Source organism: Magnolia sinica, chromosome 6 (assembly GCF_029962835.1).
Source record: "Magnolia sinica isolate HGM2019 chromosome 6, MsV1, whole genome shotgun sequence".
Taxonomy (NCBI): Eukaryota; Viridiplantae; Streptophyta; class Magnoliopsida; order Magnoliales; family Magnoliaceae; genus Magnolia; species Magnolia sinica.
This window is the reverse complement of record NC_080578.1, coordinates 2,690,625-2,706,096: the sequence shown is the minus strand read 5'-3', so window position 1 is coordinate 2,706,096 and position 15,472 is coordinate 2,690,625. Positions and strand designations below refer to the sequence as shown.

General features: G+C 41.4%; 1 protein-coding gene across 2 annotated transcripts in view; it reads left to right on the top strand.

Annotated features, from left to right (window-relative positions):
• The window catches only part of LOC131247944 (DNA (cytosine-5)-methyltransferase CMT2-like), a 39,579-nt gene that overhangs the window by 10,825 nt on the left and 13,282 nt on the right, over positions 1-15,472 (top strand). For both annotated transcript variants that reach the window (XM_058247917.1, XM_058247918.1), the window contains exons 7-15: positions 1,915-2,114; positions 2,218-2,283; positions 2,376-2,621; positions 13,358-13,416; positions 13,495-13,561; positions 14,208-14,537; positions 14,608-14,676; positions 14,770-14,856; positions 14,925-15,012. In XM_058247917.1, the coding sequence (XP_058103900.1) occupies positions 1,915-2,114; positions 2,218-2,283; positions 2,376-2,621; positions 13,358-13,416; positions 13,495-13,561; positions 14,208-14,537; positions 14,608-14,676; positions 14,770-14,856; positions 14,925-15,012 (1,212 nt within the window). The remainder of the gene's footprint in view (positions 1-1,914; positions 2,115-2,217; positions 2,284-2,375; positions 2,622-13,357; positions 13,417-13,494; positions 13,562-14,207; positions 14,538-14,607; positions 14,677-14,769; positions 14,857-14,924; positions 15,013-15,472) is intronic.

The window sequence follows — 15,472 nt, the reverse complement described above, 5'->3', positions numbered from 1 at the left end:
CTGTATTAGGTACAATCATGTTAGCCTTCTTGCAATTTGCGTAGGTTTGTCAATGGGCACCTGGAATTGTGGGTATGCGAGGAACTTGACCTGATTTAAATGGGCCTAGATCCAAAATGTGGGTCCAATCAATAATTGGATTGGTTGAGGTCCATAGGTTTAGACTGTCTGAGAATTTGGTCGGCCCGGGTATCCAATATTTCCTTTTAGTTTGTAATATATGTATGATATAAGGGTAAACTTGTAAATTTTAGTTTATATCTGCAACTACAGCCCTATCCCCTGTTACATCAACTGATCATTTCCCATCCCCACAGTAACCCTAGCTTGCTTGCTGCTACTACCGTCTCATGTTGTGGACAACTCACAAGCATTGGTGCCCTTCTTCATCTTCCTCTTAGGATAGGTGGTTCTCGCTACTTAGTTTGCATGAGTGGAGCCCATGGTTCTATCATGTACTGTTGGTCTAATGGGCCCAACAGCGGATCTTAGTTTGTGTGAGCGCAGGTCATGGCTCAGTAATGTAAACCAAATGATATTATTGGGCCCACCATTTCCCAAGAACCACGCAAAGTGGAGGATCCTAGGCTCCTAGGCATCTCTATGGTCCAATTATCCACCCAACAGCACTTGAATTTGACGAATCCACCACCTTACATATTGCAGCTATACCTGGACCTGATAGAATACAAACTTGGTTCCCTGGGGCTCAGATACTGGTGACCCAAGACCTGGATCTACCTTGACGGTCTGACCCATTGATAGACTTAAATATGGGGGTCACTTTTAATAGGTAGATTGGTGAAAATGTTATGATTGGCTGCCTAACGTACATGATACATCAACCTCTCTCTTCCACTAGGCCAGAGAGCCATTAATAAATTCTTCGAGTCCGTCAAGGTGAAGGACAGAAGAAACTGACTTTTCTACGAAAGACAGTTGTGGTTTCTGAGTTGAATGGAAGTGTTGGTAATATTCGAAAGACAGGATAAGGGGCTGAAATAAAATAGAGGAAGTAGCAGGAAAGTCAGAGGGAGGAGAAAGAAGAGGATTGAGAACATGCCAGATACACAGTTACACACATTGGAGGCATGGCTTGGGCTTAGGGTTTGGACTTGGATAAACAGAAAAGAAAGAGAAGAGAGGGTGTTTGGTCAAGCGAAAGGAGAGTACGATAAGACAGTCTACTCAAAATAAATCTGAATTTTAAAATTTAAGTTTCAAATAAAGTGGATTAATTGCCCCATGTCCCCTTCTCTTACAACCTATGCCACATGGATTCTTCTAAATGAGCCACGTATCCATGTTTGATTTGCTGGATTTTGACACTCCAGGGATTTGAGTGCTGCACTTATGGATAGCTTTTATCATTTTCTTTCCTAAATTATGCACTGTGTTGATTTACATCACTGTAATTTTTTGAGTTCGTGGTTATCAACAAAAAGCTTTTATCTGGAAAATATTGCATTGCATTTGTATCCCATCATAATTCACCATACATAATGCAATATAATGTTGTTAAATTGATTAAAATAGATTGTCAAACTTGTGGTTCCTATTTTTGACACTTGAAAGCTTGGCATTGTGTTGTCATCCTTTGTTTGCATTTGCATGAATGTGCATATTTATGGAACATCTCATCAGTTATATCATATCGAGGCCATTGACCTGCAGTTCATGCACATATAACCTTTTTCAACTGTTAAATATCAGCATTTGTCATCTATTTCTTTACTTAATAATAATCCGCCTTATTCTTATTGTGTTTGACTACTGCCATATATTGCTAATCCTTGTATAAACTAACTTTTCCATTCGAAAATACCATTTATCTTTATATATTTTGATGCATTACTTCATATGATATACTTATTTGCCATGAGGCATCATTTGTTCTTTCCCTATTTTCTGCAGATAATTCAGGGGAAAGCAGTAATATATCCTCATCTAGTTGCATTGAAACAGTTCGAATGGGTGGTATTGAGATTCAATCTCATTTGAGTTGTAAACCTGACGAGTCAGAGGTAGCACTATTAGATCTCTATTCCGGTTGTGGTGCAATGTCAACTGGATTGTGCCTCGGGGCCAAGTTCTCAGGTGTAAATCTCGTAACGGTAAGTTATTTACAATTATATCAATTAGAATCATTGTCCCCCATATTTTGATATTGCATTACTTTGTTTTGTTTGCATGCTCCAACCACCATCTGTCATATAGAGATGGGCTGTTGATTTTAATGAATCTGCATGTCAAAGCTTGAGACTAAATCATCCAGAGACACAAGTAAGCAGTAGCATTCCCTCTTTGTTAGGACTACCTTGGAAATGTGCAATGATACCTGGTGGTGTTTCCCTTTTTCATGCTTGCTTTAACAGGTCAGGAATGAAACCGCAGAGGATTTTCTTGACCTATTGAAAGAATGGGAGAAACTATGCAAATGGCATGTAGATACTGGTACTGAAAAAGTGTGGAAATCCTGTACACGGTTGTCGAGGATGGTTGATACAGAAATAGATTCCCATGATGATAAGATTCCACCTGGGGAATATGAAGTTTTGAAGCTAGTTGATATCTGTTATGGTGATCCTTGTAAAATGGGAAAGCGTGGGCTCAGATTTAAGGTATACCAATATATCAAATTATTCATTAGAGAAGTACGTTTTATATTGATCAACTTTTACTTTTAGCATAGGATTTATGAAAAGGTTTCTAATTTGTTGAATTTGCACTTAATACTTTTTTGAGTACATGCGATCATGATTGTCATGCTCACCTTTTGAGGGTTTTCACTTATCTAAGCTAACTCAAATGACATCTGAGACTTTTGTAGGATGAGGATATTTGAAGTGAAGGAAACTTTGAGAAAGATGAAAACAGGAACGTCCCTTGAACTAGATGGTTTGCCATTAGAGGTTTGGAAGTGTATGGGAGTTATTGGGTTATTTGTTGACAAAGTTGTTCAACAAGATGTGATAGAAAAAAATACTAGATGAATGGAGGAAAAGTATCATAGTACCTAATTTTAAGAATAAAGGAGACATGGAGCTGCACTAATCATCATGGGATTAAACTTTATGAGCCATACTATGAAAGCGATTGAGTGAAGACTAAGGCACGCGATGAATGTATCCAAGTCTCAGTTTGGCTTCATGCAAGGGAGGTCTACCACTAAAGCTATTTTCCTACTCAGACAATTTATGTAGAAATATAGGGAGGGGAGGACCTCCACATGGTCTTTATTGACTTAGAGAGCTTACGATAGGGTTCCTAAAGAGTTAATTAGGTGGGTGTTTGGAGAGAGGATTTTTAAGAAAATATATTGACATGATTAAGGATATGTATGAGGGAGCAATAACAAATGTGAGGACCACTAGTGGAGAGGCAAGTGAGTTCCCACTTACTATAGACTTGCACTAGGGTTGGCATTGAGCCCTTACCTTTTTGCATTTGTTATAGGCTAGTTAACGAGGCATTTATAGGAAGAGATCCCATGGTGTATGTTATTTCTAAATGACAGTTTTGATTGACATGACGAGGGGCCCTAAACATGGAGCTAGATTTGTGTAACGCCTCAAGTTTTCGGAACCCAAGTATATGACTCGTTATCCAAAAACCTGAGTGTTAACCTTTAAAGATGGTCAAATTTGGGTTATAACGATCTCTGGGTCAAGGTGTGTCCTGGCCTTAACCTTGAGATGTTAACTATGGCGGGTCATTTGCATTCTTATGGTCTGGCTGTAAAGGTTATGTCGTGGGACGAATACTCCATCTTTGGGATGGAAAATGTATGGGTTCTCATCTCGAATATTCCATTGGAATGTTGGTATGATGAATTTCTCATCTCGGCAGCTTCTTTCTTAGGATTCTTACTAGAAATGGATTCCAAAACAAAGTTAGGTGTGGAGGTGGGAGTCATTAGAGCTCGGGTGAGGAGGAAGAAGGGATGCCTCTTGCCTTCCCACTTGCTGATGAAGGTAAACAATCGGCAAATCAAACTCCCGGTGCAAAAGGAGATGCCAAGAGCCGCCTACCCAGATGGGGTGACCTTTGGAGAGCAAAGGAACCTGCTCCTCCATCTCCAGACCTTGGACTGGAGAAGACAACTAGTGAAGGAGCACGCCTTCCATGCTCCAGCGGACCTCCATTCGTGACCCCCACCAGCACCTCTGCTGTCATCGTTGATCGCCCCTGCATCTAGCTCGTAGGGGGGTACGTGGCAGGATCATTGAGGCCTCTGCGCCATTTCCTGACGATGCTGTTTCTTGCTTTAAGGACAAGCAATCGTGGGAGTCGGAGAACAGGCCGCGTGGTTTGCATGTTGCATTGGCGCCTCGAGCGAAGGGCCCCCTCATCGACTGTTCGGCAGGGTCAGATACGTGTGTGGTGTAGATCTAGCCACGTCAGCTCATGGCAGATTAGTTCCCGAGGCGCCCTAGCGTCGAAGAAACTATATCGACGGGATTTAGACGCGTGGCTACTGGGTATCCCGAGGTGGGCTTAAACTCCCTCCACGTGGCTTCAAGATCGTCCAACTCGAGGTTAACTTCTCTAATTGATATCGGATCCGTAGAACCGAGTCTGTTTTCGACCCGGATTCGTCTCTCCCAAAATACCTTAATCCCATCAATCGTATCCGAACCTGAGACCATATACCCTATACACGTTCCTAAATCATCACCCCTACCCCACCCACCTCCCATTCTCGAAAATATTCTCGCCCATCTCCACAAACCAGTCTCTCCACAACAACCACTACTCTCCCTTGTTGTCAGGACACAATCCCCTACACCCATGGGTGATGATTTTTCCAGAGGTGAAGAATTAGATAGCCGATTCTCCGAGTCCCAAACCTACCCTTCGCTCCCCACATCTCCAGTCACTTCCATACCTCCTCCTCGTGACTGGGCCGATCTGGGCCCCATAACCCTTTTCCAGGAAGCCATACCTGGTGATGTGATAGTAGCAGAGCCTCTGCAGATGCGTGCGGATTACCCTCACCATCAACAGGAAGCCATTGATATGGTCTTCATCGAGGATAAAAGCAGAGAGGAATTATTTGACTCGATCCAAAATAAGAAATGGATCAGAGATGCGGTTGGACATGTTGGAAGATCCCTGGGATTATCATTTGGAGACAGAGATGAGGACTACATCGCTTTATTTCAGTGTATCGAAAATAGAGGAAGACCTCTCTCAGCTCCCAGAATTCCTACCAAACAGTTTCCCAGAACCATCAGCAATTGGGAACTCCAAAGCCTGCAATCGAGTCCAGGCCTTCTAGCAGCGTCCAACGCAAGGCAAGGATGAAAGGGGAACCGGGTAAGCTCCGTGCACCAATGAGAAATCTTCTTTTGGAACGTGAGGGGTTTGGGTTCAAAACAGAAAAGGTGTCTGATCAAGGAATCCATCGGAAGGAAAGACCCGGACGTCATATGCCTTCAAGAAACCAAGGTCCCTTGGTTCAAAGATGGACTGCTGGCCACTTTGTGGAAATCCAAGGACGCTAAGCGGGTTACTCTAGATGCCTCTGGCTCTTCGGGAGGCATTCTAGTAGCATGGAAGTCTTCCAAATGGGACTTTCAGTCCTCCACAATAGGGGATTTTTCGGCGTCAGTAATACTGCAAGATAAGTTCTCTAACTTCTGCTGTCTCATTTCTGCTGTTTATGGTCCTAACGAGGATTCTAACAGATCAAAATTTTGGGATGAACTGTCTAGTATTAGACAGTCTTTCACAGGTCCGTGTTGCTTTGTAGGAGATTTCAATGTGGTCCGATTTGTGGCAGAGCATTCTTGTAGAAGGAGAGCTTCCTCGGCCATGGAGGCCTTCTCAGAGTGGATCCAATCCCAGGAGCTGGTCGATCTTCCACTGTCAGGGGTAAGATTCACCTGGTCTAATGGGCACAAGATTCAAATTCAATTAGACTGGATATATTTCTCCTGTCCATTGACTGGCTGGAGGCCTTCCCAACAGTGTCCTAGCTGGCTCTTCCCAGAACTACGTCGGACCATTGCTCGATCCTACCGTCGATTGAAGAAGACAATTGGGGCCCTAAACCCTTCAGATTCAATTCCTCGTGGCTCAAGATTAAAGGATTTCATCAGAAGATTGAGGAGTGGTGGCCCGCCTTCCAGGTCGAAGGATTTGCTGGTCATAGGCTTCTTTGCAAGCTCAGACTTCTTAAGGAGAAGCTTAAAGAATGGAAGGAAGGAGAGCTACACAAGCGAGAGGTTGATATAGAAGCTTTATTCGCTGAACTCCAATGCATCGACTTCGAAGTAGAAGGTGTCTAGAAGTGTTGAGCAGGCGCATCCAAATCATCCAATCTATCTCGGCCAGGGCACTGGAAGATGAAATATCCTGGAAGCTGAAATCGAGGGCCAGATGGATTTCAGAGGGTGATAAGAACACTAGATACTTCCATAGCATAGCCAACATGCTTGCCCAAGCTAAAGCCATTCTTAGTATCATAGTGGATGGAATTCATATTGACGACAAACAGGAGATAGCTGTGCACGCTGTCCTCCACTTCAAATCCCTTCTTTCTGCTTAAGAGTGGATTAGACCCAGCCTCGATGGCATTGTATTCAACTCGCTCGAGGAGACAGGTGGATTTTTTGGAGGCTCGGTTTACAAAAGAAGAGGCCAAAGTAGCCATTGAATCGCTGGGGGGAGACAAATCTCTCGGTCTAGACGGATTTCCCATGGTGTTCTTCCAAACATTTTGGGAGACCATCCGCCAAGATGTTATGGAATTTTTGCATGAATTTCATCACAGGGGAAGATCATCCAAAGGTCTAGGTGCATCCTTCATTGCATTAATTCCTAAGGTAGCTGGCGCGAGCTCCTTCTCTAAATTCCAACCTATCAGCCTGATTGGGGGCCCTTACAAGATTCTGGCTAAAATCCTATTGACCAGATTATCTAAAGTGATGGGGAAGTTAATTTCGAAGTACGAGAATGCGTTCATCAGGGGTAGACAGATAGTTGATTGTGCCTTGATTGCTAACGAGTGCATTCGTGCCTCAAGTCTGGAGTGAAGAGCATTTTCTGCAAGCTGGATATTGAAAAGGCCTACGACCATGTGGATTGGGGATTTCTTCAATACATGCTAATCCGAATGGGATTTGGAGAGAGGTGGAGGAGGTAGATCAAAGCGTGTGTCGGTTCGGCCCATTTTCTGTCCTTCTCAACGGCACTCCTAAAAGTTTCTTTAACAATTCAAGAGGTATTCGCCAAGGTGACCCCTTATCCACTCTCCTCTTCCTCTTGGTGGGCGAGGCCCTATCACAGATGCTGCTACGAGGATAGGATGCAGGGATCCTCAAAGGGATTGTGATGCCAGGGGTGCCCACTCCAATCTCCCACATTTAGTTTGCAGATGACACTCTCATCCTTTCTGAAGCGGACCCGGTGCTCATCGACAATTTGCGCACGACTCTACGTTGCTTCGAGGCTGTCTCGGGACTAAAAGTCAATCTGGCAAAGTCTAAAATTTACGGCGTTAATTTATTGGATTCAGATCTATCCAGCTATGCCGATTCTCTCGGATGCCCTGCCGCTTCCTTTCCATCCACTTTTGTGGGGCTCCCCCTCGCTATCGGCCCTCCCTCGAAATCAATGTGGGACAAGATTGTGAATAAATTTCAGAAGTACCTCGCTAGGTGAAGTATCAATAATTATCGATGGGAGGATGTTTGACTCTCATCAAGTCAGCCCTCCCAAACCTCCCCATATACTACATGTCTTTGTTCCAATGTCCTTCGTCGGTTTTGCAACTCATCGACAAGCTTAGATGAGACTTTCTGTGGTGCGGGAAGGATAACCAATAAAAACTTCATCTTCTCGATTGGCAAGAGGTCTGCAAGCATTTCCAGGAAGGGGTTGTCAGCATTAAAAATCTGAAGACAATGAATCAGACTCTCCTCGGCAAATGGACATGGAGATTGGGCATTGAGGGAAGTGCTCTCTGGAACACCCTCGTCAAAGGCAAGTATGGCATTTCTTCCGGTGGATGGTGGACTAAAGACTCAACTTATAGTGCTTCTTTCATTTGGAAAGGGATCTTGCGATCCAAGCAAGTAATGATCGACAATATCAGCTTTGAGCTTGGCAATGGATCGACCATTCGATTTTGGGAAGATCAGTGGGTGGGTGAGGAGCCACTGAAAATCAGATTCTCGAACATTTACCGCATGGCTCTAGATAAGAAAATTCCTGTTGCTAGCAGCTATGTTGCTTCCGATGACAGTATCGTTTGGGACGTGAAGTGCGTTAGAAACCTTCACGACTGGGAGGTAACTGAATTTGTGGGTTGCTTGATTGCATTTCTAAGGCCACGTCGGACAATCTAATTTGGACTCGGGACAACCAATGTTTTTTCGGTGAAATCCTTATACTCATATCTTGCTCCTTCCCCCAATCCAGCAAGCCCTGCTTCCCCTTTCATCTGGAAGTATCCCCCCCCCCCCTAAAAAAAATAAAAACGAAAAAAAAATCTGAAATCTGCTTTGGCTGGTTAGTTGGAAAAAATCGGATCCTTACAGTTGTTAACCAGAGAAAGAGGGGCATGCAACTTGTTAATATCTGCCTTTGCTGCATGCAAGAAGAAGAATCAGTTGATCACATAATGGTCCATTGCCTGTTTATTGCCCAGATTTGGTCGGAATTCTCTAAGAAATTCAACATCAGTGGGTGTATCTCGAAGTCCTCCTCCAACATGCTGGCGTCTTGGCATGGATTCAAGTTGGGCAAAGATAGAACTCGGATTTGGAGAATGGTGATCCTTGCCATATGGTGGTCAGTCTGGGTGGAAAGGAACGACATATGCTTTAATAACAAGCAGTCCTCCGTTCAAGTAGTGTGTGCTAGGGCCAAAAATCTGATTGTAGAATGGGTGGCTAATGTTAATGGTCTTAAGGATTACGACCTCTTATTTCTAGGCTTTTAGTCTCTTCTCCTATCTCAGCGGTTTCTTTTCTTGTACTTGCTTTTATTCTTAATATAATCCCATTATCTTTGAAAAAAAAAAAAGATCTTTCATTATAGTCTCTCTATAGGATTTACATATGTTATAAGAATGACGTTGAAAATGAAATATTCCGTGGAAGCTAGTGCCATTTGCTGTTGGATGGGTGATATGGAAAGAGAGAATAATAGAATCTTCAAGGATATCCAGATCCCCTTAGGTACGGTAATTGAAAACGGGTGGGATATCTATTTCTGAGATATGGCTTGAATGGTTGAATTTGGTGAACCTTTCCCTCTCCCTTTGCTTAAACACTTTGTTTACCAAAAGGAGCTTGTTGTGGTCACCTAGGTCATTTGGTAGCTTGTGGCTTTGCTTTCGTTGTATATTGGCCCTTTTGGTCTTGCTTTTAATGAATTTCAGTCATGTGCTCCAAACAGAAATGTGGCTTGTAACTCCTATCCATACAAACGGGCTTAAGTAATCTAGTCTAGTGTGGAGAGTATGCAAGGTAGTGCCTTGTGCATTTGGGTGCCCCTAATCTAGTAAGAGTGCCCCAACCCTTTTATAAATCTTGCGTTTTATCTTTATTTAGTTTGTTTATCCACTTTTATATGTAGAAAATAGTGAATCTAAGTCCATTGCAAAACAACTTGCTAGAAGCGAAACAAAGGAAAGAAGAGAGAAAAAGGAATTAGTGAAAATAATTTCATCAACATATAAAAGATGGATGATAAGACCAAAGTAGTTTGAGTGAAGAAACATTAATTAGTTTATAAGGCTACAGTTGGAGCCATGCTAAAGTAAAACACTACTAATTTGCTTAACCACACATTCAGAGCCTGCTTAAGTCCATAGATGGCCTTGTGCAGACGATAAATATGGTTAGAGCGAGAGGAATCGTGAAAGCCTTGAAGTTGTTCCAACTTCCAACAAACATTTTTATGAAGAACGACACAGAGAAAGACATTCAACAAATCAAGTTGTTGAGTGCACCAACCTCGAGAGACATCAACACTGAGAACAATGTGATCAGTTGCAACTTTTCACCACATGACTAAAGGTTTCATCAAATCAAGATCTTGTTGTTGATCATACCCTTTGGCTACAAGATGAGCTTTGTAGCATTCAACTCAATGATCAACACAAAACTTAATTCAATGGAACCAATATTTGCCAACACCATTCATATTGTGATAACAAAGGACAAGGGTCCAAGTCCCATTTGCATTTGAAAGTAGATATCTCGTTCATCATAGCTTGACGCCAATGAGGATACCTGGAGGCAACGACGTAGGTAGAAGGTTCAGACTTAGCTTCAAGAAAGGCAAGAAGAGCATAATGAGCCTCAGAGGGAGTAGGAGAAGGATGAATTGGGTGAACATGAACATGAGCAAGAGAGAACTTTGCATGATGAGGATGTGATGGAGCAGATGAAGGGAAAGAAGAAGGTTCAGTAAGAGGAAATTAATGGTAGGAATTAGGAGACAAGGAAAGTGAATAAAAAGAAAATTGTGGGAGTGAAATTAGTAGGCCACATGATTGGATATTGAAAAATTGTGAATGCTAGAGAATGGAGGGGATAAGATCGGCTAACCGCATGAACAAAGAACAGAGTTGGATAAGAGTTTTGTATGATACCATGAAGAAAGTCTTGAAGAGAGGGGATGAGCAACTCAGTTTCTCATGTTATTTGAAGGCAAAACTTTATGTGGCTGAATGGGCCTCTTATTTTGTTTTTTGAAAGGATTGTAATCTTCTTTTTGCTCGATTAGGTTGTTTGGTTTGGGTGCCATCTTGGCGCTTTTCTAATAAAATCATCTTTGCCTTTCAAAAAAAAAAAAAAAAACAAGAGAGAGAAAGCAAGTGTGGGAATTGTTTCTTATTAAATGAATAGATGCCATACAAATGTATAGTATTTGTAGGCTTCCCAAGGCTATCTTGGAAGATCCTAAAAATCTTCTCAAGCTTATGTACAGAGATCTAAGTAATGGTCTCATGCCCATCTAAAGGATTTACATCGATTACAAGAATGCCTTGTAGTGTAGGAATTACATGAATATCCTCCACCAATCTTTCTTAACATATTCTAGTTGGGCAACTAGCAACTTAGGATTGAGTTAGGAAGAACTAGTATTTTAAATAGGGAAAAACATGTAGCATAGTGTTCACTCCTTTGAAGTGTTTGGCCTAATCTCATCCTACTTCTAGATTTTTAATCAAGGTTGCACTTGGTTGCACCAATTTCATGATATTAAATTAGACTGATTAGTAATGAAATTTAACAAATTTTCATGTTATGTGGTGCAGCCAAATGCAACCTAAACTAATTTGAAAGGGCAATGATTAAGTATAAAGGTAAAGAAAGAGCAACAAAACTTAATACTTTTACTTGAAAAGATTAACCAACTTTTATTGAAAATAAAAAATGTAACAAATCATTTATAACATTAATTGATTTTAATGCTGTATTGAAAAATAACTTGTAATCCTAGCTACGTAGTCTGCAACTACGGTTGTCAATGGGCTAGGCTGGCCTGCCTCGGGCCAAACTTGGGCTGAAGTATTAGGCCCGAGGGCTTGGGTTGGGCATAAAATTCAAGCCCTTTTCCAAATTGGCCGGGTTTGAACCATGTACAATAACCCATAGCCCGATCCAAATCTGGCTTGGCCAACATTACCGTAACCCTTGATTTCTCCTCCATCTCTCCGCCATTTCCCCTCCGTTCCAGCCCTCTCTAAAATCCAACACTCGAAATCATCAAATCAGACCCTAAAGATCAGATCTAACTACAAAGAAAATGAAAACGAAGAGAACCGATTCTTTCCTTTCCTTCCATTCTCTTGATTTTTCCGCATCAGCTCCATAACCTAATCAGAGGATTTTCGGCGGTTTCCACTTAAGAAGCTGAAATCCATAGCTCAAGACGGAGAATTTGCATAGGAAATGTCAGGTTTCTGGTAGCCTCAGAGAGTCGTAGAGGAGTGAAAGGGGGAAGTGGATTAGGTTTGCAGGGGCAATTTTGTAAATACGAAAAAAAACCCAACCCTCCCATCTCTCTCTCTCCCCCCCCCCCCCCCCCCCCCAAAACCTCTCTCTGTTTCGGGCTGGGCCCAGCATGAATATTTCGGCCCGTCACTGGCTCGGGCCAGACTTTGGCCTATGTCGAACAAAGTGGGTTAGGCTTGGACAAAGGTTGCCCCAACCCTAACTCGGCCCATTGACACCCCTATGTGCACCGTAGTCTATGCAGCATGTAGCATAGGCTACATGCGACTTGAGCTAATTTCATGAGCTACGTAGCATTATGGCTAAGCTACGCTACATAGCATAAGCTACACGCTATATAGCGTAGCTATTTAAAATATTGGGATGAACATTTTATCATGACTATATATACTTTCCATTGAAGCAACTTTTTAAAGATCATGTACAAAAGTGCCTGGTTTATGTTTCCATGCCCTTTTGTCAATTTAGCATCTCAAGTAGTCAAGATCGCTGAGCTAGTAAATAATGATTTATTTTCTAGTAATTTCCAAAAGACAACTAATACCTACTCCCTTTTTTTATCCTTAAAAAAAGGAAAAAACTAATACCTACTCTTGCACCGTCTACCAAATATACTCTATTATTTTGTACTTACGGCAAGGCAATAGTACTACTTCCACATTTTCTTGGCATAAGTAGAAAACAGATGGTGTACTCACCATTCAGGGAAGGTGTAAAGTGCATGCCTTCCCAAAACATAGTAAATCCTGTTTGAGGGGGCTTCTTTTATCCATAATGCTTTTGTGATCAAGGTTTGCTGCAATGATAATAATCTTGACTTTAAACGGTGTTCTTTTTGGCACATTTACAAGGATGGAATACTATTACTCATGTTTAATACCTGTATAAAAGTCAACTATTATAATACTAAACTCTAATGATTTCTATATTTCATTTGTTCTCTATTGAAGATGACATAGGAGTTGCTAGTTAATGTATACTAGTTGTTATGGTGGGGAAGAGCTTCTAAAGGCACTAGATATTGATTCTACCCTGTCAACGGGGATCAGTCAAACACATGTATCTTCTTATTTACAAAGGAGCTTTTGTTACTTATAACTGGGGAAGGTAATTGTTGACTAATTTTAGTCGCGGCTAATTATGTAGCACTAATAGCCAGTCTAGCACACCATTTGGACAACCTAATGTGCAAGATTTCTGACCTTGCATATTATCAATAATATTTTCACACGTTCTCTTGTTTGACTACTCATTCACATTCTCTTCCATTTCCATCAGTGTTTGTATCTTTTTGTTTTTTCACCTATAGTTAGTTTAACAAAAGAAAATTGGTGAAAGTGACTAGTGATTTTTTTACTGTATTGATTCATCACGTGCAGGTTCGCTGGGCCGGTTATGGTCCAAGTGAAGATACATGGGAGTTGATTGAAGAATTGAGGTATGGTTCTTTCTAGGTATTAGAAGTTCATTGCTCAATTTTGGTGCTTATTCTCTGAGAAATGTGTGCATTTATCAGTAATTGCCAAGATCGAATTCAAGATTTTGTAAGAGAAGGTTTCAAATCAAAGATATTGCCACTTCCTGTAAGTTTCTCTTTTTTCCTTTTACTTTCCCATTCCTCTCTCTCTGCTATACTTTCATTCATATCTTTTGTCTAGACTTGGTTATGGAAGTCTAAAAGCTAATTTCATTTGTTGCCCATGGCTCATCATCATCATCATCTAAGCCTTATCCCAACTAATTGGGTTCAGCTACATGAATCCTTTTCCACCATTCCACTCTATCAAGGGCCATAACTTAAGTTAGACCATAGGTTGTCAATGTTTTTTACTTACTACCTCCATCCACATCCTTTTGGGCCTTCCCCTTATCCTTTTAGAGCCTTCAACTTGTACGAACTGACTCCTAACCGACACAGTTCATGCGGGAAGTTTTAGCATAAGTTTGATGCCGGCTGCCAACCTGACACTACCCTCCTTTATCCAGGCTGGGTATTGGCAGTGAGAGCATAAAACTCCCACAGGCACAATGTAATATGCTACTACATACTTTGATTGCAATCAAGCGCTATCTAATAGTCTATTGCATAGGTTGATCACAAATGATGAGTTTGTTGCCCATGGCTAATTTAGAAAATCAATAGATCACTACACACTACTCTTTTTTCTTGTGTAGTTCCATGCATTATTATACCTCCCTTTTCTCTTCTAAAGGTGAAATATTGTTCAGGGTGATGTCGATGTGATATGCGGTGGCCCTCCATGCCAAGGGATCAGTGGTCATAATCGCCATAGAAATGTTGATGCTCCTCTTGACGATGAGCGGAATCATCAGATTGTTGTTTTCATGGATATAGTGAAGTTTTTGCAGCCTAAATATGTTTTGATGGAGAATGTGGTCGACATCTTGAAATTTGCCAAGGGTTGTCTTGGACGATATGCTTTAAGTCGGTTAGTCCATATGAATTATCAAGCAAGACTTGGAATTATGGCTGCTGGTTGTTATGGCCTTCCACAATTCCGCTTGCGTGTATTCCTATGGGGGGCTCATCCTTATGAGGCAAGTTATCTTATTATTGGGAGTTTATGTTAGAATTGTGTAACAATTTGATAAAGTTTTTGGCTTGCAGAACCTACCTCAATATCCACTCCCTACGCATGATGTGGTTTTACGAGGTTCTGTTCCAACTGAATTTGAGGTATTTCCCATGATTAATTATATTTATTGTCCATTGATAAATTTTGAGTGATCTAGTTCTTTATGTGGATTCATTGGACTTTTAAAATTGCAGCGTAGTACTGTTGCTTATGATGAAGAACAGCCTCGGGAACTGGAAGATGCCCTTCTTCTCAGTGATGCTATTTCTGAACTTCCATCGGTATGCCCAGTTTCTCGGACTCGGTTGATGTGACGCTTTCAGTATATTTACTCCTTTTGCTTGTTTAGGTCACAAATGATGAAACTAATGAGGAGATGCCCTATGGCAATGCTCCACAAACAGAGTTCCAAAGGTTTATTAGATCTACCATCGATGGTGAGTTGGTTCTTTCTGTTTAAGACATAAGTGTTAGTTAATGATGATGGCTAATTAGACCCCATGCATTTTCTTGTTTTTTTTTTTGATGTCTACAGTTCTTTTTGTCCAAAATCTATAGGACAGTCATGTATGTGTAGCACATTCCTTTTCTTTTGAGATTCAACTTTACATGTATGCTGGTCTTATATTGGCCTTTAGTTAGACATCTGACATCTTTATTTTTCATCTTACCATCATGAAAGCGTGCTTTTGGGCCTTTGTACCTATGCAGGCAACCTAGCGGATTTCTTGTTAGTTTGAGAACATTTGAAAATCAGCCCCTTGTTTCGCAAAGTTGGCGGTCCAAAGACTGTCAGTGTCATACTTGATTGTCACCTGCTTCTGTCAATGTTTTTTCTACTAGTCATTTTTTAAACGCAACTTCCTCCAGATGAGTCATGCAACGTACATGTCTTTT